Below are 24,224 nucleotides of genomic sequence, written 5' to 3' on the forward strand. Positions count from 1 at the left end.
CAGAGGCTGTGTTCATACTGGGAACGTTTTATGTTTGTCTTGCACTTATTTTCTGATCGTTTTAACTTAATATTTGTGAGACTATGAATAGGACTGTTTTGTAGACTATATAAACTGATACGATATTAATAGAAGAAGCATTGTTTTGTTCCTTTCTGCCTAAGTTCACCAACCAGAGTTCACTAGGGACGTTTAAGTTCCTGTATTGATACATATGAAATATGAGTAATATTCTACATATGCTTCAGCCCTTGTGGGTATAGATCATCATCACATAGATTTTTTTGCTATTATTGCAAAAAGTCAAACTGATGTCCTGCCTCTCATTTGCAGGTAGGGTTCTTTCACAATCTACTCCTGGAACTCCATCAAAGACCATAACAATATCTGAAAGTGGTGTTATTGGATCAACTTTAAATTCTACAACACAGACACCAAATAAAATAGCCATCTCACCTTTGAAATCGCCAAATAAGGTAAACAAATGAGCCACGAATACCACATATTATGGTTGATGCCTTTATTTGTCTTCCTAATCACTTGATTTTAATATTTAAATTATATTTAACAATTTTAATATGTTCCCAAGCAAGTAATAGGCATTCAGTGTATAGTGTATCAATTTAATAATCAAGGCTGTTTAGTGGATTACGAAGATTTATTTTAAACACTTGGTAACATAGTAATCATTTTGCATGTTCTGATTTCTACAGCCCATGACAAAAAAAATCTTTGAAGGAAGTTCACTTTATAAGTGTTTAGTTCCTTTCCCATTTATATTGCAGGAAAATTGTTTTCTTTGGATAAAGCACATATACTGTCCATATAAGTAGAACATGTTTAGTGTAAGTTTTTTAAGATAAAGATCTGATTCTTTGCTGGGTGACAGGACCCAGAGCAGTCATCTTGACAGGACCCAAGCTGCCATCAGATGCTGTTAGCCATATTATTTTATCAGTGTATCCTTTTTTGAATACTTTAAGTCAGATCATTCAAAACCTTTTTATAAGTTGTTTTCATTTTAAGGTGATAGAGTAGCTATTATTTTACTTTCATATGAAGTTAGTGGTCTAACTTACTTGACTAAGGCAGCCACATGTCATTGTGCCAGTCCCAGCATGTTAAAACTGTGTGTCTTAAGAGACATGGTGTCCAGTGGAAAGCCCAGCATTACTCTTCTGCAAGTTGTCACCCTTCTCCTTTGATTTGTTACAGCTCATGAACAGAACAGACATTATACATTTGTCTTAAAGTTTTTAAAGTCCAGCTGTTGGTTTCTGCTCTAAGGAGAATTGCATGTAATATATGAACTTGATGTCTGTCTGTTTTCTTTTAAAGGGGATTCTACCTATATAATAATTAAGATTTTTCTCCCTCTAGATGAAGTGAAGACAGTAAATATTTGGAGTTTGCTGTGTGTCCTGCACACTGGTAGCACTGGGATTAAAACATGGATATGATTCAATTTTTAATTTCAAGGAGTTGGGAAAGAGAATTAGACTGAGACAGTAACAGTTGCCCTCACCCTACCCTGTAGAAGAGCAATGGTCACGGTGGCTGGAGGAGCTCTGCTTCTTGTGTGTCAGGGAAGAAGGGCCATGCTGAGTAGGCAGCTCTGGCAAGGTCTTAACCCTGGGATGGATGAGTGGCAGGGGACTTCCTAGAGGGAAGTAATACTTCACACGACCATATCTGTGTGTGGCCCTCTCATATGAGCTGCATCGCTTTGGTGTGGGAGCCCAGGATGCTAACGTTGGAAAGATCTCTTTATCTTCAAAGGAGTTTGGATTGGCTGCTTGCTGTTGGAGATTGATGTGGCTTTCTGTCACCTCCGAGTCAGTGTTTCTCGATTTTGTCAACACTCCAGAATCATCTCGGTTGCTTTAATAAATCCTGCTGTCTGCCTGCCTCTTGGCCCCAGAGACTGTGTATACATCTGTTTGCAGTTGGCCCTAAGGCCAGGGGTTTCTTAAGTGCCCCTAAGTGATTCACATGGGTGGCCTAGATTGAGAACCACTGTTCTAAATCATAGAAGATTTCCATTTTTAGGAAAATGGTTTTTGAAGCATTGTGCTGGTGGTTGAGGGGTAGGGATGGCTGAACTCTGGGCAAGGCCAGATAGCCTGGTGACCTCAGTCTTGCCTGTGCTTCAGCAGCTTCTGGGGAGCTCTTAAAAAGCTAAAGCCAGGTCTGGCATGATGGCTCAGTGGCTAAATCTTTAGATCGCATGCATCGGCATCACAAATGGGCTCCTGTTCATGTCCACGGTGCTCCACTTCCCATCTAGCTTCCTGCTTGTGGCCTGGGAAGGCAGTGGAAGATGGCCCAAAGCCTTGGGACCCTGCACCCAAGTGGGAGACCCAGAAGAAACTCCAGGCTTCTGGTTTCAGAGTGGCTCAGCACTTCCCATGGTGGCCACTTAAGGAGTCAGCCAGCAGACAGAGATCTTTCTCTTTATTTCTCTTTGTATCTCTTTCTCTCTGTAAACCTACCTTTCCAATAAAAATAAATAAATATTCAGAACAACAGCAGCACCAAACGCTAATGGCTGGCTCCTGCCACCCCATGTAAACCAGAATCTTTAGGCTGGACCCTGGTATTCGGCTTAATACTTTAAAATTCTGAAGTGTACATCAGGGTGGAGAAATCCCAAGTTAGCTGGTAGTACTTTGGGTTTGGCTAGTAGCCAAGCGACTAGGGAAACAGGGATGTGTTGGAAGATTTGAGACTTAATGAATGGATATATCCAGAGTTTGGGAAGGATAAGACTCTAGGATAACTCCTTGACTTCTGACTTGAATGTCTGGGTAGATGGTGGCACAGTGGTCAAATACCTTTAATATGTGGGTTATAGCCAGTGGTGTAAGAAGAGAAGCTACCTTTTTCTTCCACCTTGTCTTGATCCTTGTTATTTGGGATCTTCTTTCCTTGCCTCTTGTTAAGAGTTCACTCATAAGGGCCCAGTGCAATAGCATAGTGTGCCAGGATCCCTTGCAGGCACCAGTTCTAATCCCGGCAGCCCCACTTCCCATCCAGCTCCCTGCTTGTGGCCTGGAAAAGCAGTCGAGGATGGCCCAAAGCCTTGGGCCCCTGCACCCGCATGGGAGACCCAGAAGAGCTCCTGGCTCCTGGCTTCGGACTGGCTCAGCTCCAGCCATTGCAGCCACTTGGGGAGTGAACCATTGGATGGAAGATCTTCCTCTCTGTCTCTCCTCCTCTCTCTGCCTTTCCAATTTAAAAAAAAAAAAAAATGAGCCTGGGCGTAGCCTCATGAGATGGTGGGTTAAGTGGCACACCCACATTCTGTCCTAGAGTGCTTCGTTCAATTCCTGGTTACTCTGTACTTCCAGTTCACCTTCTTGCTAATGTTCCTGGGAGGCAGCAGGTTATGGCTCAAGTGCTGTGTCCTTGCCCCCACATCTGAAATCCAAATGGAGTTCCTGGCCTCTGCCCTCCTACAGTATGTTGCTACTGCAGGCATCTGGAATGAGCAATCAGAATATATCGCTCTGTTTTTCTTCTTCTCTGTCATTCTACCCTTCAAAGAAAAAAAGAAAAGAGCAGACCTTATCCTGATGAGTAAGTATGAGAAGTTCAGGCCAGCACGACGGGAGCCTTCTCTTCCCCCTTGTCAGGCCTATCTGTATAGCTCAGGGATCTATAGCGGGCAGGAGGAATGTCATCTGGTACCTTCTCTTTCTTTCCACTTTAGATTCAGAAGGAAGATTAGTGGAGAAAGGAACAAGTTTTACCTGACTAGGACTGTTGGGATCTGGCTGCCAGTGGCCTCTGTGTGACAGGTGTACAAATGTGAACTTTCAGAGATGTGACCTTAGGGTCGTTTTTGGGATATCCCCAGTGAGTTGTCCACATGACCCAGCTTCCTTTCAGGTAGGGTGTACACTCCCACCACCTTTTGTAATTCCCCTGTGGCTGTCACCTCTTACAGTTGAGCCCATCCCATTTCTGCTAAATATCTTTATTCCATAAGGCAAATGTTTTTGACAGGGGCCCCTTAAGGTGTCTCCTTGGCCTGTGGGAAACCACTGGTAGAAGTACAGCTTGCCTAACTGTGCCATCGTGACAGCTACATGCATCTTGTTTCTTGCAACATGTCCCAGGTTAGGCTAGGCTGTATCCACATGCTCCTGAGGCCACCTGAGGATGTGTCAGATTGTCCTGAGAACATTTTGTCCAGTTTTGGAAGCCAGCCCCAAGAGGCGTGTAAGAGTGCTTTTATCTTAACGCGTTGCAAGCTTACCATTCAGGTGTTGGCATCTCCTCTCTCGGTATCAATCACGTGGCATCGGAGGGTTTCTGGGGGAATCTGCCTTTGTTCTAGCTGGGCTGTGAAGAAGCTCTAACATCCTGCATGTTTACAAAGTATCTTCGATTTAGTAAGTCTGCCATGCATGCCTTGCCCTTCTTTTTACATAAGGTATGGACAGGTCTATCATTTGTAGCTCTCACTATTGAAGTCTCATTTCAGCCAAATTTAGAGGTCTCTTGACTTGGAGAATGCATAAGAAATAGCTGGTTTGGGTAGACAGATGTGTAGTTCTTGGACCTGTCTGTCCTTGAAGTACCCGCTGATCATATGGAGGAGGGTAACATGGGGAAGCTGAATGAACGCGGGTGACTGAGTTCTGTACTTTGATGAAACTGCCCAAAGATTGCATGCAGTTGTAGGTAAAGCAGAACTGAACCACGGAATAGTGCGTGTTAGAAGAAAAGGAGCCAGTGGAAGACAATGAATGGTAAGAAAGCTAAATGGAGGAAGCTAGAATGTGAAGTAAGGGCTCGAGAAGAGTGATACTCGGCCACCATTTTGAGTATCATACAAAAGTCAGGAATAAGTTAAAAAAAAAGTTGCTGACACCCTGCTTGCTTGCTCAGGCTGTCAGTTCAGAAGGACACCCACGCACTTGCTGTACTCCCCTTCCAGCAAATCTGACCACCCCCATCTGCCTTGAATCCGCTGGAGTAGCTCTCACTGTACTGTTCTCTGCTATTGTTGGATGACACCAGAAAGCCCCGATTCTGTGACCCCCACATCGAATCCCCTTAAGGCTCTCCATGTCTCCTCTGTTTTCCCCCACTTGACATCCCTCCACTGTGCCCCTGGCTCGATTTTGTGATCCAGAAAGTCCCCCGAGTCTGCAGCCTTTCCACTGCGAGGTACTTTATTCCTCTGGCACTCCAGGGGACGCTGCTGCTGGACTGCTGACAGATGGCTGTGTTCTCCGCAGTGCTGTGTACAGTCCAAGCCTGGACAGTTGAAGCTAGGTTTTCTGTTTGCTCTGCAGTATAGGTCTAGGCCATTCTCCATCCCTCCTTTGTCTTTGAGTCTGTTGTTACCAAGTTCAATGTGGGGGAGCAAGTATTTATTTTGTATTACAGTTGCCTTCATAAAGGAGGATTTCTTCCTGGGTATTATATACTTTCTAACCTTCAGTTTTATTTAATGTTTATAAGGCTTAGGACCAGTGTTCTGAGGTTATGGGTTACGCCTCTGCTGGAACACTGGTGTTTCATATGAATGCTGATTTAAGAACTGGAAACTCCTCCTTTGATCCAGATCCCTGCTAATGTAGTTGGGAAGCTGGCAGAAGGTATCCTGACCACCTAGGCCCCCACCACTTACCAGGAAGACCTGGATGGAGTTCCAAGCCCCTGGTTTGAGCCCCGCCCAGCCCCAGTTACTGCATTCATCCAGGGAGTGAAGCAGGGCTTGGAGGGTCTGTCACACCCTCTCTGTTACTCTGCTTTCAAATAAATACGTTTTAAACAAAAATACTTGTTAGGCTTCCAAATAAGAATTAAACTAAAGAAAATGTGATTCTACTTGATTTACTTTTTAAAAAATATTATCTGGGCCTGGCGGCGTAGCCTAGCGGCTAAAGTCCTCGCCTTGAACGCCCCGGGATCCCATATGGCCGCTGGTTCTAATCCTGGCAGCTCCACTTCCTCTCTGTCTCTCCTCCTCTCAGTATATCTGACTTTGTAATAAAAATGGAATATATCTTTTAATAAAAAAAAAATGCAACAGGTGCTGGCGTTATGATGCCAGCCTTCCTATATTGAAATGCTGTTTTGAATCCCAACTGCTCTACTTCTGATCCAGCTCCCTGCTATTGCATCTGGCAAGGTGGTGGCACATGACTCAAATATTTGGGCCTCTGCTATCTGTGAGGGAGACCACAACGGGATGTCTGGCTGTTATCTTTGACCTGGTCCAGCCCTGGCCATTGCAGCCGTTTGGGGAGTGAGCTAGCAAATGGAAAATCTCTATCTCTCTCCATCTCCTGCCCCACCTTATTGCTCTTCATTTCAAGTAAATCTTAGAAACACAGTAAGTGAGGCCAGGCATTATAGCCTAGTGGTGAAATCCTCGCCTTGCATGTAGAGGGATCCAATATGGGCACTGGTTCATGTCCCGACTTTGGAGGATGGCCCGACTTTAGAAGATGGCCCAAAGCTTGGGGACCCTGTACCCACATGGGAGATTCAGAAGAAGCTCCAGGCTCCTGGATTCAGATGGGCTCAGCTTTGGCCATTGTGGCCACTTGGGGAGTGAATCAGCAGATGGAAGGTCTTTCTCTGTATCTCCTCTGTATATCTGCCTTTCCAATGAAAATAAGTAAATCTTAAAAAAAAAAAAAGAAGAAATGCAGTGTGTGATGATGACCATCAGATGACTATGTTGATTTGATTCCATTGAATATACTTTAAAGTGATGGAGTCATTGTATCTTACAATGCTGATATTTTCAAGAAATTAGGAATGCAATTGTCTGAACGATTTCAGTTTCCCTGTGGTGCTCTCCATGGCAGTGAGCTGGGAGTGGGAAACACATAGGAAAGGCTCGTGTGGGAGGCTGTTACGGACCAGATGTGGATGATTTAAAGAGCGCTGACGTCACTAGCTAGAGCTCCTTTGCAGGGCGTGACATTAGTGCAAATGCTAGGAAATATAAATAAATATGATAATATAATTTATTTGTTTATTTTTAAAGGTTTATTCATTTTATTATAAAGTCAGATATACAGAGAGGAGGAGAGACAGAGAGGAAGATCTTCCGTCCGATGATTCACTCCCCAAGTGAGCCACAACTGTCGGTGCGCGCCGATCCGAAGCCGGGAACCAGGAACCAGAAACCTCCTCCGGGTCTCCCACATGGGTGCAGGGTCCCAAAGCTTTGGGCCGTCCTCGACTGCTTTCCCAGGCCACAAGCAGGGAGCTGGATGGGAAGTGGAGCTGCCGGGATTAGAACCGGCGCCCATATGGGATCCCGGGGCATTCAAGGCGAGGACTTTAGCCCCTAGGCCACGCTGCCGGGCCAAATAAATATAATAATATAGTTTAATGAGTATCATACAATATAAATATAATGGCTGTATGCTAGGAAGCCGAAGAGAATATGAATTTTAATTGGCACCATAGTCATGCCGCATGATGCATAAAAATATAATATCATCTCAGATAACTGGCATCGGTTAGGCACAGAGTGAGAGCCTGAACAATAATGAAAATTTTCTGTGGTAAAGAGACCTTCTTCCATTCTGCAGTTATCAGTGGCTCTCCAGTATTACTTGAGGCGTGGAGCTCTAGAGGCTGTACAGAATGCAGAGGGGCAGACGGTGATTGGGCAAATTGACTGCGGAGTACAACAATGAGTAGTGCAGTGTGTATGAAGTTGTGGGGTGTAGACTAGGTGACAGAAATGCACAGAGGATAGCAGTGTACAGCTAAGACCATGAGCCAAGTTCACATACTCCTTTAGTCGGCATTCAGCGAGTATTTACTGAACAGCTGCTGTGTATTAGGGCTTGCGCTTCTTGGGAGGAAATAGTAAAAACTAGACCTGGAACCTAAAGTCTGTGGATGACAGAAATGAGTCAACTGAGCATTAACTGAAAAACAGGAGATAGGGGAGTTAGCCACAGTTAGGATGATTAGAGGTGTCCCTGAGGAGTGAGCCATAGTGCGTGTCGCACAGAGTGACCTGGAAGTCATGGCCACAGTGCACACATGGGCGAGGCCAGCAGCCACTGTGGCTACAGTCAGTCTTGCTGGGGAAAGACGGCGAGGATAAAATAAACCTAAGGCCAGACACAGATAACCTTCAAAGCAAAGCAGAGGTGGGCTTCTTTGGCCGTTGAAAAGAGACTGTGGAAGTATGGCTGATTTAGGAAGCAGTAACAGTAGAAATAGTGACACTTGATAAATACTTGGCCATGCCTGGCAGGTGCGTTCAAGACAGGTACAGACTAGAAGTGCAAGGCTGAGTCCGAGTGTGTTTTGCAGTTATCCAGAGGCACAAAGGGATTGGGGTCAGTAATAGATAGCATTGCAGAGTTGAATCTTAGAACAACAAATCTAAGGAAGTGGGTCAGGACCAGATTCCTTTTATATTTTTATTTTTTATTTTATAATTGTTTACACATTTATTGATTTTTAGTTGAAAGCCAGACTTACAAAGAGAGAAGGAGAGACAGAAAGATCATCTGCCCATCAATTCACTCTCCAAATGGCCACCACAACCTAACCTGGGCCGACTGAAGCTGGGCACCAGGAGCTGTTCCAGGTCTCCCATGCGATGACAGGGACCCAAGCACTTGGGCATTCTTACGCTACTTTCCCCAGGCCACAAGCAGGGAGCTGCATCAGACGTGGAGCAACCGGGACTTGAACTAGCACTCATATGGGATACAGGTACCACAGGCCAAGGCGTGGTCTACTATGCCACAGTTCTAGCCCCTGCTTAGCTTTTTATTATGAAGTTCTTACATGATTGAATTGTGATGAATACAATTTGAAGTCAGAGGAATCTTTTCCTAATAAACTGATAGATTGTTATAAGATTTAGATGTAGGTGGTTGCTCTGCATTTTTATTTTATTTATTTAGATTTATTTTTTTTATTGGGAAGGGACGGAAAAAGATCTTCCATCTGGTGGTTCACTCCCCAAGTAGTTGCAGCTGTTACCCACATTTTATTTATTTATTTATTTATTTATTTATTTATTTATTTATTTAGATTTTTTGTTTTGTTTTGTTATTTGGAAAGGCAGATGTACAGGGAGAAGGAAAGACAGAGAAAAAGATTTGTCTGCTGGGTCACTCGCTAAATGGCCTTAATCATGGGAGATGTACTGATCTGAATCCAGGAGCCAGGAGCTTCTTTCAGGTCTTCCACGTGGGTGCAGGGTCCCAAGGCTTTGGACCGTGCTGGACTGCTTTCCCAGGGCCACAAGCAGGGAGCTGGAAGGGAAGTGAAGCAGCCAGGACATAATCTGGTGCCCATACAGGATCCAGGCGATTGCAAGGGAAGGATTTAACTACTAAGCTATCAGGACCTGCATTTTTATTTTGTGTATGGGTTTTCAAATCCATTAGACTAAAAAACAGAAATAATAAATGAATGAGAAAATTTTTTTGATTCATACAAACTTTTTATGCTTTTATGTATTACATGGGTTTAATACCTCTGCTTTTTAAGTTAATTGTGTATTGTCATGTACAGATTTATTATTATTGTATAAAATGCATGAATGCTTAAAAAACTTACGGAGCCTGTGTTGTGGCATAGCTAGTGAATCTGCTATCTGTGATGCCAGCATCTGATATGGGTGCTAGTTTGGGTACAGGTTACTCCGCTTCCCATCAGCTCCCTGCTAATAGCCTGGAAAAGCAGCAGAGGACAGCCAAGTGCTTGAACCTCTGCACTCATCTGCAAGACTCGGATGAGGCTTCTGCCTCCCAGCTTCACTCTGGGAGTTAAAACCCTGGCTGTTAAGACCATTTAGGGAGTGAGCCAGCAGGCTTCTGTATAACTCTACCTTTCAAATAAATAAATAAATCTTTAAAAAAAAAAAAAAAGGAAAAGCCCATGTTCCTTTAATATTACTTGATACCTAGTTAGTGTTCACATTTCCTTATCTTTTTAGACTGTTTGAATTACGATCTAATTCTGTATTCTGTCTTGATAAGTTTGCAAATCTGTGTCATTTTTGTTCTAGCTTTCATAACTGAGAAAATGAATGCTTTTTAATGATAAGTATACTTAAGAAATTAAGATTTTTTTAACAATTTTTGTTAAAAAAACTGTTCCCACTTTTAAAAAAGATTTATCTATTTTGTTTAGAGTGCAGGATAGCAAGTACTTTCATCTGCTGATATACTTTCCAAATTCATGCAACAGCTAGACCTGGGTAAGCTGGAGCCAGGAACCTGGAATTTAATCGGGGCCTCCCAAGTGAGTGGCCAAGGTCCAACCATCTGAGCCATCATCTGTCTGCCCGGGCTGTGCATTAGCAGAAGCTGGGTCAGAAATAGAAGTGCCAGATCTCCAACCAGACACCTCAGTGCAGGATGCAGGCATCCCAGGAAGCCACCTAACCACTGTGTAGGACTTTCTTCCTAACCCTGCTAAATTTTTGTTGTGATTTTTGATGTTCAAAGTTTTAAAATTTCTATGGTTTTCAGTTTGCTTTGTTGTTACTATCTGCACTTTTTTTTTGTCACAGGAAGGAAATCATTGCTGGGGCTGGCATTGTGGCACAGCAAATTTGTGGAATACCAGTTTGAGTCCTGGCTGTTCCACTTCTGACCCAGCTCCCTGAGAAATGTACCTGGGACTGAACCAGTGGATACCAGTCTCTATCCTCTTTTCTCTCTGGAACCTTTTCAAAGAAATAAATCTTGGGGCCGGTGCATTGGCTCAGCTAGGTAATCCTCCACCTCCAAGTGTCATCATCCCATGTGGATGCCGGTCTGTATCCCAGCTGCTCCACTTCCAGTCCAGTTCCCTGCTATGGCCTGGGAAATCAGCAGATAGCCCAAGTCCTTGCAACCTTGCACCCTCATGGGAGACCCGAAGAAGCTCCTGGCTTCTGGCTTCAGACCAGTTCATCTCCCACCATTGTGGGTTTCTGGGGAGTGAACCAGCAGATGAAAGATATTTTGTCTTTCCTTCTCTTTGTTAGTCTGCCTTTCCAATAAAAAATAAGTCTTTAAAAAAAAAAAAAAAAGAAGGGGCCCGGCGGCGTGGCCTAGCGGCTAAAGTCCTCGCTCTGAAAGCCCCGGGATCCCATATGGGCACCAGTTCTAGTCCCGGCAGCTCCACTTCCCATCCAGCTCCCTGCTTGTGGCCTGGGAAAGCAGTTGAGGACGGCCCAATGCATTGGGACCCTGCACCCGCATGGGAGACCTGGAAGAGGTTCCAGGTTCCCGGCATCGGATTGGCGCGCATCGGCCCGTTGTGGCTCACTTGGGGAGTGAATCATCGGACGGAGGATCTTCCTCTCTGTCTCTCCTCCTCTGTGTATATCTGGCTGTAATAAAAATGAATAAATCTTTACAAAAAAAAAAAAAAGGAAGAAGGAAAATTTTTAAGAAAAAAGACAGAATCATTGCTGAGTTTAGGAAGTGTTTGTCCTATGTTTTCTTCTAAGAATTTTCTAATTTTGGCTTCTACGTATGGTTCATGGATCCCTTTTAAGGTCATCTTGGTGTTACTTTGTTTTGTGTGACATAGTGTTAGATAAGGGTCACACTCCATTCTTTTGCCTATGGCTATCAACTTAGCTTGGCACTATTTGTTTAAAAAAGAACAATTTTCCCTCTTCAATGAGTTTGGCATGCTTTGAAAAATAATATGAACACAAATGTGAAGGTTTTTTTCTGGGTTGTCTTGTTCAGTTCTCTGCATTTCTGCCAGTTTTGGTTTTGCTTTTTTAGGTTAGATGTTTGGTCCATGGAAATTTTTAATAATGAGTGTGGCATAGGAATGGGCTTTCTGCAAAAGACCGAGTAGGTAGTTCACATTATTAATTAAACTGTTGATCATTGATCTGAAATGCCAGCTTTCATCTAATTTTGCTCCTATAGTCATTTGACCCGGAGCACCCAAGGCGAAGACCTTAGGTGCTTAGGTACTTAGGTGCTAGGCCATCACACCAGGCCCACTAGTTTTTTTTTTTTTAACGTTTTCCATTTTTTTTTAATTAAATTTTGACAATCTTTACATAGTTAATTTGGGTAAAAAGGTTCAAGGGCTGGGCTGCAGCATGACCTAGTGGCTAAAGTCCTCGCCTTGAACGCCCCGGGATCCCATTTGGGCGCCGGTTCTAATCCTGGCTGCTCCACTTCCCATCCAGCTCCCTGCTTGTGGCTTGGGAAAGCAGTTGAGGACGGCCCAAAGCTTTGGGACCCTGCACCTGCGTGGGAGACCTGGAAGAGGTTCTAGGTTCCTGGCTTTGGATTGGCACAGCACCAGCCGTTGTGGTCACTTGGGGAGTGAATCACTAGATGGAAGAGCTTCCTCTCTGTATATCTGACTTTGTAATAAAAATAAATAAATCTTTTTTAAAAAAAGGTTGAAGGGCTACAGGAAAATGGGTAAGAGTATTATTTCCATATTGTTTCCATCATATATCTGAGGTAAAGAGGGATTTTAAGGGAGAAGCCCCACCCAGTCTCCCATCCACCCCAGGTCCCGGATGTGGGACATGCTCCGAGGGTCTTGTTCTAGTGGTTTTGATAGTTCACCAGTTATGAGTTGCTGCCAGTCTCACCACTCCAAGCATGTTGAGGTCTTTGAAGAATCCACTGATTGACATAGTCCATCTTAGAGTCTCCGTTTGCCCAGTTTTTCACTGCCGACGTATAGCTGAGGTGGTTGCTTGACTTATTCTGTCCTCTGTCTTTTCATGGTTATGGTTCTGAGTCCAGCAGTTCGACTGGGGAGATTCCCAAAGAAACTGTCTGAGTTGTTCCCAGACCAGATTCTTGTGTGTACTAGCAAGTACAGGGACCGTTACAGTCTATCGCCCCAATCAGCTGGTGGTTGCAACTGCTGGGTTGGTTCTGTTTCCAACCTTGTCTTCCACTTGAACCAGTGGGTGTTGCAGTCCATCCTGGTTCTGCCTAGCACACACTCGACCCCCACATAACCAGTGGGAGCTGCAGCCTAGTCGGAGCAACCCACAATAACCACCACCAGGCCCGCCCCCTACCCTAATTTGCCAGTATGTGCAGTAGTCTAGTCCAGTCTGTCTCTCATCCCATTCGGCTCTCAAACATGTCAATGGGTATTGAAGCCTAGGTCCATCTAACCAGCTCCACTATCCAGCCCACACACACACTGGCGGGTGCCTTTCTTCCTGGCCACCCCTGCACCCTTCCTAGTTATCTTGCCCTCCAGTGGGAGTGGTAATCCAAGAGGGAGGAGCCCACTATTTCCTTCCCAGGTCACTCCTACTCCCGGATTATGCACTCTCCAGGTGGTTCTGTGGTTTAGCTTGACAGATTTAGCCCCCAATGCCCCCTTCTGCCAGCTGATGCTGTGGCTAAGCATGTTAAATACCAAGTCAATGTGTCTATTACATTTGAAGCATTTTAATTCTTTAGGCTTACATTTTTTTTTTCGCTTTTGAGGAAAGAGACCAACTTTTGTTCCATTGTACATATTTGTCCCCTAGGTTAATTGCTTCTTCACTAGCTTGGATAGTTATACATTTTATCTCTTACTCTTTCTGTTTCCATTTAATTCAGTGGCTGTTAAGCCCAATGTCGCCTTTATTTTGAATTTTTTAGGGGGTTCCCCAACCTAGTATGAAAGTGATTTTGTGTTGAAGTAATCATCTTTAACTATAGACAGGATCTGAACAAAATAGCACTTTTAGTTTTCTCCTGGGCATTTATGAAATTAAAGAAGTATCAGATTTTATCTTTCATACATTATTTCCTACATGGTGAATACATATTTCCTCCATCATATGTCACTGTCTTTTAGTAGGAAGGCTTTTTGTAGACGAGGTGGGGATGTAATTCTTCATACAGGTGTAGCTGCAGTTGTCAGTGTGTGTACGAGTGCAGCTGTCCCGGTGCATAAATAATGCTGTGCAGCCTGAGAGTATCTTGTGGCCCTTCCATTTGGGTGACATAGTGCAGCACAGTCGGCAAACATCCACAAAGGACGTCAAGAGACTCTTGTTTTGCTTTGCCTGATGTTGTATTTAGCTTTCTGGGAAGTCCCATTGTTTTCTCTCAGACCGAAGGAAAGGATTAAAATTAATGGAAATGATTATATTGCCTCAGATCTCATTCATCCAGAACTGTTTAGTTTTCCTTACACAACTAAAACTGGGCTAACTTTGGACCAAATAGGGCTTCCTGCCCATGTGATAATTAACACTTTGTACCTCCGAGGTATTATAAGCCTTGACTAGACTTAATTAGGGTGTACGATAAGCTTTTCTTTGAAGTTTCACTTGGAGAGCATGGGAATATAAAGATGCTGTAATTAACTTGGTGGGTAGAAATAAAGCCAAATATCTTTGTCTTCTTTCTGTTGAGTATGGGACTTAATTCTCGAACTCTATAATTTTAAAATGTCTTACTAGTTCTCCCTGATATTAACACAGCTGTTTCTTGCAAATTAAATAATAATTTCTTTATAGCAAGTCATCTGACCTGGACTGTCAAAGAAGTTTGCTAGAGATGGAAAGTAGAGCTCATTAATTTTGTTTTTTTTTAATTTATTTTATTGTATTGTTGTTGACAATCTTTGCATAGTTAATTACGGTTAAAAAAAAAGGTTCAGGGAGTATAGGGAAGTGGGTAATACAATTATGTCCATATTGTTTCCATCATGTATCCGAGGTAAAGGGGAATATTGAGGGAGAAGCCACACCCGGTTTCCCGCCCACCCCAAGTCCCGGATGTGGAGCATGCTCTGAGATATTTGCTCAAGTGGTTTTAATAGTTCTCCAGTTATGAATCGCTGCCAGTTTCACTCGATGAGGTCGTCCACTGATTGATATGGTCCATCATAAAGTCTCCGTTCGCCTGATATTTCGCTGCCAACAACATACAACTGAGATGAATGATTGACCTGTTCTGTCTTCTGTCTTTTCTTGGTTAGAGTTCTGAGTCCAGCAGTTCGATTGGGGAGATCTCCAAAGAAACTTTGAGGTATTCCCAGACCAGATTCTTGTATGTTCTAGCGAGCACAGGGCCTGGCACAGTCTGTCACCACGATCAGCTGGTGGTTTCAATTGCTGGGTTGGTTCTGTTTTCAGTCCCGAGTTGCACTGGAACCAATGGGTGTTGCAGTCCAGCCTGGTTGTGCCCAGCACGTACTCGGCCCTCACACTAACCAGTGGGAGCTGCAGCCTAGTTGGGGCGACCCACGATAACCCACACCAGGCCCGCCCCCTACCCTGGTTTGCCAGTATGTGTAGCAGTAGACCAGTCTGTCCCCGATCCCATTTGGCTCTTGTACTTGTCAATGGGTATTAAAGCTTAGTTCCATCTAACCAACTCAACCATCCAGCCCTCACGGATGTTGTTGAGTGCCTCTCTGTCTAGCCACCCCAGCCCCCGTCTTAGTTTTCATGCCCTCCCACGGGAGTAGTGACCCAAGAGGGGGGAACTCACTATTTCCCTCCCAGGTCTCTCTCAGTCCCGGTTTATGCACTCTTTAGGTGGTTCTGTGGTTTGACTTGACAGAATTAGTCCCCAGTGCCAGTTGATGCTGTGGCTAAGCCCAAACATCCCTCACCCACTCTAATTTATGCTTGCACCAGCAGGAATAATCCGCCTAGCCTGGCTATTCCCTGATCTAGTCCACATGCAGCGCACAGGTATTGTAGCCTTGCTTAGTCTGGTCTGTCCCCATCCCAGCCCAAGCTCTCCAGTGGGAGTAGCTGTCTGTCGAGGGGACCAGCCCCTTAATCCCCCCCACCGGCTCTGCCCCTCCCTTCCTGGATCTCACGTGTGCTGGTTGGGTGCTGCAGTCAAATCCAGTACAGGCAACCTCACCGTGGCATTCCATAATGTGTACTGGTTTTGTCGCGACCAGTCCCGGCTCAACCCATACTCTCTTCTGGTGTTCAGATTTGCCAGTGGATGACATGAACTGATTCAGCCTGGTCTGCCCCTGACCCATGCCAAATGTATGCCAGTGGGAAACTTTCCATGGCCTATTCTGGGCTGTTTCCTATCATGCTTCTTGCGCTTACCTGCAGGGACTGTGTCCTGCCAGAGGAGTTGCCCAGGCTCCTCCATCAGAACCCCTCCCAATGCCAGATTTTGCGCATACCAGGGGGTCCTTGAGCCAACCCTACTCAGTTCACCTCCTGTCCTAGCAGGAACAGTGGCTTTTCCTGGCTTGCTTTCACCCCATTCTGGTTCTTGTTGTTGGATGTTTCAGCCCAGCCGAGCTCATTAATTTTGGTTTCATGCCTTTATTTGTTACTATTCTCTGCCTTTCTCTTTGAACAGAATTTCCTTTCAACAGCCTTTGATGAAATACAGGAGCACATTTTATTGCTTGGGGAAGTGCTGTAAGTTAAAAGCTGGGGAAAGTCAAAGTCCAGATTAACAAAAGCTGGGTTGTGTTTTGTTGTATTGTCTATAGGCAGTAAAATCAGCCGTCCAGACCATCACTGTTGGAGGAGTGAGCACATCTCAGTTTAAGACCATCATTCCTCTGGCCACCGCTCCCAATGTCCAGCAGATCCAAGTGCCTGGAAGCAAGTTTCATTATGTGCGACTTGTCACTGCCACAACAGCCAATAGCGCCACCCCACCTGCCAGCCAGAACCCCAGCACAAATACGCAGCCTCTCCAGCAAGGTCAGAAACCGATTGGAGTTTTGTCAATGCCTTTAACAGCTTTATAGGACAGCGGGCCTTGCTAAAAATTCTGGTGGAGTTTGGCATTTCAGCTGACAGTTGGAGCTAGCTGTGGTTATAGAGGGCAATGGGAAGTTACAGTTGTAGCTTAATATTTCATTCTGCCACAAGTTAGCATACCATGTCTCTGTGTTGTATTACCAGATACAACTGCTTGTTAATTTGTGATTGGCTGTGTTAGTGCTGATTTTCAAATTTATTATTTGGAGGGCAGACGATATTGTACAATGGGTTAAGCTGCAGCTTAAAACCCCAGCATTCCCATATCCAAGTGCCAGTTTGTATCCTTGTCGTTCCATTTCTGATCTAGCTCCCTTCTGAATGCACCTGGGAAGCAGCAGAGAATGGTTCAAGTCTCCAGTCTGCCACCAATGTTATGACCACTGGGGAAGTGAGCTGTGAAATACCTCTCCCTCCCTCTCGCTCTCTGCCACTCTGCTTTCAAATAAGTGAATCTTGTAAAAGAAAAAAAGTACCACCTTTGCCAGTGAAATAGTTTTAAATGGTACCAAGTTATTTTGGTTTTTTTTAAACTGTGCGACCTCAAGAAGGTTTGGATCAGTTGACATGACAAATAGACAAGGTATGAATACATAAGAATATCATTCATCTTTTTCTGATGTTGAATCTGTGATTACTAACAAGAAGTAATTATAAACTGTGCTAGTCTTTTCTCAGTTGTGTTTTTTCTAAATGTCATCCCCGTTTTGTGTCCTTTTGTTTTCTTGTTTAAGGTTAACCATTTTTACACCTGATACACAAAAACACTTATGTAACTCTTGTCCATCTTTGTCTGTTTTTTAAGAAAACTGGATTATGTAAAAGGATCACAATAGTATATAGGTGAGGACATAAGTTTTTTCTTGAAAGACTGCTTTCTGTCGAACAGTTTCCAAAATCAGTGTCGAGTGAATGACATGTGTTTGTTTATTTTTTTTTTTAAAGATTTTATTATTATTGGAAAGCCGGATATACAGAGAGGAGGAGAGACAGAGAGGAGATCTTGCATCCGATGATGCACTCCCCAAGTGAGCTGCAGCGGGCCGGTACGCGCCGATCTGAAGCCGGGAACCAGGAACCTCTTCTGGGTCTCCCACGTGGGTGCAGGGTCCCAGTGCTCTGGGCCGTCCTCCACTGCTTTCCCAGGCCACAAGCAGGGAGCTGGATGGGAAGTGGAGCTGCCGGGATTAGAACTGGCACCCATATGGGATCCCAGGGCATTCAAGGAGAGAACTTTAGCCGCTAGGCCATGCCGCCGTGCCCCATGTGTTTATTTTGTAGGAAATAAATAGAAGCATTAAGGATCATGGTTATTTTTCCAGTTTTGTTAAAAGTTCAGAGATTTGAAGCTACCCATTGTTGATGGCTAGTTCACCTGCTGAGAGAAAATGAGAGTTTAAGTTAATACTAACGGAAGTAACATATTGTATACGTATACAGATCTTTTTTGGGACAAGAAAAGAAAGGCAAAAAGAAAAATTTAAGTGGATAAAAGGAAAATTGCATGGATGGGTGAGTGGATATATAGAGAGGGAGATAACAGTAAATGTAAATGTGACAGTAAATGTATTACTGTCTTTCCAATAGCCTGATTTCCCAAGAGGAGTTTTATGACATGCCAAAAGGAACCGGGCTTCCTTCGAAAGCAGTATAGAAACAGAAGCCAAAGTTCAAAGGTCACAGCCTGCTTTTTGCCTGCTCCATGGCAAAGGGCAGATCAGGGCTTGGCAGAGTCCAACTGGGAGTAGGAGGAATTCAGCTTAAAGACACTAAGAAGCCTCCATCTCTTGTGGTGATGGTTCCTGAAGTTTGGAAGCAGGATGTTCCAGAGGATGGTTCAGAGTCCCTTTTAGATAATAAAAATGTTGAAGAGTGTGCCAACTGCTATGTAACCTGCAGTGATGATTGCTAACATGTGCACGGGCGGGGGTCTCGGTTATGTCCTGCCCTTTCCCTGAGTGTTTAGGGTGTTCTCTTTGCTGACCACTTGGTTTTGCATCATTTGCATTCCCTTATGTACAGAGACCAAACCTGTGTACACTTGGGTTTCCAGGTTTTCTAGGTGTGATATATGTGTTGTGTGTGAGAAACACGCGGGCAGGGTAGGAGCAGGAACGGTCCCCCTGTCTGCTGTGACCAAGGGCTGGTCAGACTCCTTTGGCCAGGTGCCTGGTGTATCCCTCTGCCTGTGGCTCACTGACTTAGGAAGCCTCTCCAGGAAGCAGGTGCAGGAGGAGGCCACTGCCCTGCATCCCCAGCATGAATTCCAGCTCACTTTCTGTGTCCCACTACTGTTGTGGAGTCCCTTCTGCAGTGATTATTAGACCTTTCCTGATGCTTGGCTGCAAGTGAGGAGAATCAAAGCTGGACAGGAACAACTTCCAATTCATGTCAGGTAACACTGCTCCTATACTTCATAACCATATACTCTTCTTGAGCAGCGACCTTGTTGAGAAATAGTCCATCTATTGCCAGGACATTCACCCTTGCAGCACAGTGTCCTGCCTTTTAGCATCGTCACAGAGCTGTGCACCCCCCACTCTCTGGAATGCTCCTGCCCTCCCCAGTTCTTCTTGCTGGCCTGTCACCTTGCTGTGCAGCCTGCTGCCTCTCAGATCAAAGCACCCTCTCTCCGATGTTCTCCTTCCAGGACTTACAGTGTTACCTTTAGCCATCAACCTTCCAGCCCTCCCCAAAATAAACAGTCTGTTCATGCCTCAATAGCCATTCTGTCCAAGAAAGTCTATTCTTTTTCATTTACTGTTCAGAGCAATTTAGATCCCATTATCTCAGCCTCATCTCTCAGATTAGCCTCCAGGCCTTACTATGGCATAAATGAAATCTGAAGAGAGATATTGTTTGTACTCTTTTAAGTCCCTCCTTCAGACCAGAAATGCAACAAGCAGGTTTTTTTTTTTGAGCATGAACAATGTGTATTTTCTAGGAGATCCATTTTCTTGCAGGGAGGTTTTTTTGGTTTGTTTTTTTTTTTTTTTTTTTTTTTACAATCTTTACATAGTTAGGGTAAAAAGGTTCAAGGGCTATAGGAAAGTGGGTAAGACTATTATTTCCGTATTGTTTCCTTCATGTTTAAAGGGGGCTATTAAGGGAGAAGGCCCACCCAGTTTCCCACCCACCCCAGGTATGATGTAGGGCATGCTCCGAGGATCTTGCTCTAGTGGTTTTGATAGTTCACCAGTTATGAATCGCTGCCAGTCTTGCCACTCCAAGCACGATGAGGTCGTTGAAGAATCCACTGATTGACATAGTCCATCTTAGAGTCTCCGTTTGCCCAGTATTTCGCTGCCAACATACAGCTGAGGTGGTTGATTGTCCTGTTCTGTCTTCTGTCTTTTCTTGGTTGGGGTTCTGAGTCCAGCATTTCAATTGGGGAGATCTCCAAAGAAACTTTGTCTGAGGTGTTCTCAGACCAGATTCAGCAAGCAGTTTGTTAAAAAGAAATAAATAAAAGGGCAAAAGATTTATACTATCTGAAGGGAAGCTAGCATATAGGTGGGTTTTTTTTGAAGATTTATTTATTTTTATTATAAAGGCAGATATACAGAGAGGAGGGGAGACAGAGAGGAAGATCTTCATCGAATGATACACTCCCCAAGTGACCGCAACGGCCAGTGCTGTGCCAATCCAAAGCCGGGAGCCAGGAACTTCCTCCAGGTCTCCCACATGGGTGCAGGGTACCAAGACGTAGGGCCGTCCTCGACTGCTTTCCCAGGCCACAAGCAGGGAGCTGGATGAGAAGTGGGGCTGCCAGGATTAGAACCTAAGCCCATATGTGACCTCAGCGCATTCAAGGTGAGAACTTTAGCCACTAGGCCACTGCGCCGGGCCCTAGCATATAGTTTTAACATGTGTACTTGTTTTGGTTCAAATGCATAGTACCGACCTCTTGGCTCAATGTCATCCCAGCATTTCTCTCTGTCAGAATTCATCCTCCCTTCAGGCCTGCTCATCCTGGAGTTTTTCATTCAGATAGCTCTCATTGCACCGGTCACTTAGCTGCAGCTTACTTTTTTCTTCCTATATAAACGTGCAGACCTCATGCTAACATGCAGGGCCCTCAGCAAAATGCTTGCAGTCCATCTCTTGCCCCTGGCTGTTGGCTGTAACCCCAACATCCAGCCAGACTGATCTCTTCACCAGTGTTGTGTGGGTTGCTTTGCTGCTTCCCAGGACTGGGCCTGCGTTCCTGGTGCCTCTGCCATGTAGGCCCTTCTCCAGCCTGCAGGCCCTCTTGGTGGTCTGCCTGTTAATCAGGGCCCATGTCAGTGTCCCGTCCTCTGTGCACTCTGTGGAGTCGCAGCCTTGCACAATGCAATGAAGGTTCTTTTTCCTGTGCACTCCTACTTCTTTAGTCCTGCTGGTCTTTTTTGAGTCCTTGCCAGATCCATTGCACTAGAGTATAATCTTGAGAGCATGTGTCTTGTGTTTCTGCTTCTGCACAGCAATGGTTACAGTGCCATGTGTCAAGTCGTGATGCTTATGATAATAACAGTAACAATAAAAGCAACTAGTATGGAGCACTTGCTGTGTGTTAGACACTAATCAGTTTTCATGAACCAGCGTAGATGCTACCATATTGCAAAAGATTTGGACAATGAGAGTTAATGTATTGAGAAAATCGCAGAGCTGGGTTTAGAACTTTGTAAGTTTTAATATATATGTGTGTGTGTGTGTGTGTGTGTGTATACACACACAAATATATATGTATATGAAGAGTTATTTTATTTGTTTGAAAGGTAGAATGACAGAAATCTTCCATTCTCCTGTTCACTCCTGAAATGGCCACAGTGGCCAAGCCTGGGCCAGCTAAAGCCGGAAGTTCCATCTTGTGCTGCCTTTGCAGGTACAATATCAGGGAGCTGGACTGGAAATGGAACAACCAGGGCTTGAACTGCATTGTAGGGTGCCTGCGTCACAAGCAGTGACTTAAATTGATGTATCACCATGCTGGCACTAAAAGCTCATATGCCTACCTTTTATGCTATGCTGACCTTTGCTGTGTATTGTGTTAATACTGATTTATGTGCGTGTCATTTTTCCTGCTTTGAATAGAAGTTTAACAGTTTGAAATTTTAGTATAGAGCAGTATTGTTACTTGGGCTCATGAGCAGCAATTCTTTCATTTGTGTAATATTTCACTTCACTGGATTTAATACTGAGTGTTTAAATCATCTGACTACATAATGAATATTTTCAATAGAGTGTCTCGAGTCTAAAATAAACCTTCCTAGAGTGGCTAGACTGTAGCAGCCGTAACCATGGGTTCGCTGGTAAGATGGGATGATTAGTGTGGAACTACAAGTATCCTGATTAAAGATTGCCCAAAACAGGAAATAAGTGGAATTCTTTAAGCTGTTTCATGCAGATAAACTGGGAGAACAACATCATAACTACTTAAAAATACTTCTCTAAACAAATTGTCCATATTTTTCTTTTTCCTAAAAAAGCAAAGCCAGTGGTCGTTAATACAACCCCGGTACGGATGTCTGTTCCAATTGTTCCAGCTCAGACTGTCAAGCAAGTGAGTATCACACAGCTTCTCTTCTCAGTCTTCTACGCCTACAACTTACCCTTCACATTGAAAGCTCTAACTTAGAGCCAAGAGATTTACACTGCATAATCAGCTGTGAAGTTATTTGGTGATCATGGATGTATTTCCCTTCTTTTTAGGTTGTTCCCAAGCCAATCAACCCAAGTTCACAAATTGTGACTACTAGCCAGCCCCAGCAGCGGTTGATCATGCCTGCCACTCCACTGCCACAGATCCAGCCCAACCTCACCAACCTGCCACCAGGCACTGTCCTGGCACCTGCTCCGGGAACAGGAAATGTGGGTTACGCAGTGCTTCCAGCTCAGTATGTTACTCAGGTATGCGGGAGAAGGGAAGTCACCGCAGGTCAAGAATGGGAACTGAATCTAAGATGGCTAACACTGTCACATTCTGAAACTTAGCTCCAAGTTAAAATGGCTGTTTCCAGAATCTGAAAATGTCAGCCAAAACTTCTGGGCTTATTTCTGTGTCTCTTCAGCACTTGGAAATATACGAGTCGAGCCAGATATAGGAGTAAGTCAGTTGGGAGCTGAGAGTAGCTTGATGAGGGCAACATTTAAAGATGGGAGGAAAAAAAAATCACATTGAAGTTAAACTCAGCAGAATCCAAATGAATTTTTAAGAAAGCCTGATTATAATAAAGTCTTCCCTCAGACATAAATATGATGCCACTGACTTGTACTTGGAAAACAAAAATGTGAGATGCATTTGTCAGTGACATGCCTTCAGTAATCCAACCCTGTCATCTGGTTATCTTAGGAAGCAAGCTAAAGACTAACGTTAGGAGGAGGGGAGAGTGCTGGTTCCATGAAACAGGTAGAAGCTTTATGTATGCAAGCAAATTAATACCATGTTCTAATTGGTTAGCCCAAATTATAAGAGAGGCGGCACCACCATTATGGTATAGAAGATTAAACTGCTGTCTATGACACGTCATCCCTTATGGGTGTAGGTTATATCCCAGGTGCTCCATTTCTGATCTAGCTCCCTGCTAATGTGCCTGGGAAAGCAACAGAAGATGGCCCAAGGACTTGGGCCCATGCAACCTGGAAAGAGTTCCTAGCTCCCAGCTTCAGCCTTGCTAAGCCCCGCCATTGCAACCATTTAGGAAGTGTGCCAGCAAATGGAACATATCCCTGTGGCTCTCCCCTCCCCACCTCTCTTTCTTTCTCTCTGTCTATAACTCTGCCTTTCAAATAAGTAAATAAATCTTTCAGAAAAACAAAAACAGAGAAACAGAAACCTACATATATATTGAAAGGTGCTTTGGAATGTGTTCTATGGCTGCTGATAAATAATGCTGGTCATTGTGTCCGAGAGTGTCTGGCATACTTCTACAACTATGGTCTAAAGCCACCTTTCTTCACCTGTAGCTCCAGCAGTCTTCCTATGTGTCCATAGCAAGCAACTCAAACTTTACCGGCACATCTGGTGTCCAGACCCAGGCAAGGATCCCGTTCAATGGGTGAGTATTTGGTACAAACCTAAGTTAACCAGCTTCACTGCAGAATTCAACAGTCACAGAACTCGCAAATGCCCTGTGTCAGCTTCACCAGCCTCGCCACACTCTGTTGTTTTTCATCCTGAGAATGTGTTTATAATGAAGATGCTAGCTATTTATAAGTGGTGTGTTAGATCCTGGGTTTTTTTTTGCTTATTTGATGTTTGTTTTCTTTTGTCATTGTTGCTGTTTGTTGATCTGCTACTTGCTGCCTTAGCAACACCAAGTTAGATACAGTGCTTGCTCGGTTAGGTGGCATCAACCATACCCCACCTCCAGTTTCTCTGTGTGCCCCTTGACTTTAACTGCTTTTTGTAATAGCATCCTGAGACTTTTAAGGAGCCTTTAACATTTTCCTCTCAGAAGGAGGAGTGGCTGTGGAGTGGTCTCTGGCAGCTGTTGATAACTTACCCCTTTGAAAGGGCTATGCTGAATCTTAGCTCTTTCCC

At 44.3% G+C, this 24,224-nt stretch overlaps 1 protein-coding gene across 7 annotated transcripts in view; it reads left to right on the forward strand.

The window, feature by feature from the left end:
• LIN54 (lin-54 DREAM MuvB core complex component) overlaps positions 1 to 24,224 on the forward strand; it is a 77,944-nt gene that overhangs the window by 36,585 nt on the left and 17,135 nt on the right. For all 7 annotated transcript variants that reach the window (XM_058667115.1, XM_058667111.1, XM_058667113.1 and 4 more), the window contains exons 4-8: positions 334 to 476; positions 16,426 to 16,642; positions 22,171 to 22,244; positions 22,394 to 22,591; positions 23,648 to 23,739. In XM_058667115.1, the coding sequence (XP_058523098.1) occupies positions 334 to 476; positions 16,426 to 16,642; positions 22,171 to 22,244; positions 22,394 to 22,591; positions 23,648 to 23,739 (724 nt within the window). The remainder of the gene's footprint in view (positions 1 to 333; positions 477 to 16,425; positions 16,643 to 22,170; positions 22,245 to 22,393; positions 22,592 to 23,647; positions 23,740 to 24,224) is intronic.

Source organism: Ochotona princeps, chromosome 7 (genome assembly GCF_030435755.1).
Source record: "Ochotona princeps isolate mOchPri1 chromosome 7, mOchPri1.hap1, whole genome shotgun sequence".
NCBI classification, from domain to species: domain Eukaryota; kingdom Metazoa; phylum Chordata; class Mammalia; order Lagomorpha; family Ochotonidae; genus Ochotona; species Ochotona princeps.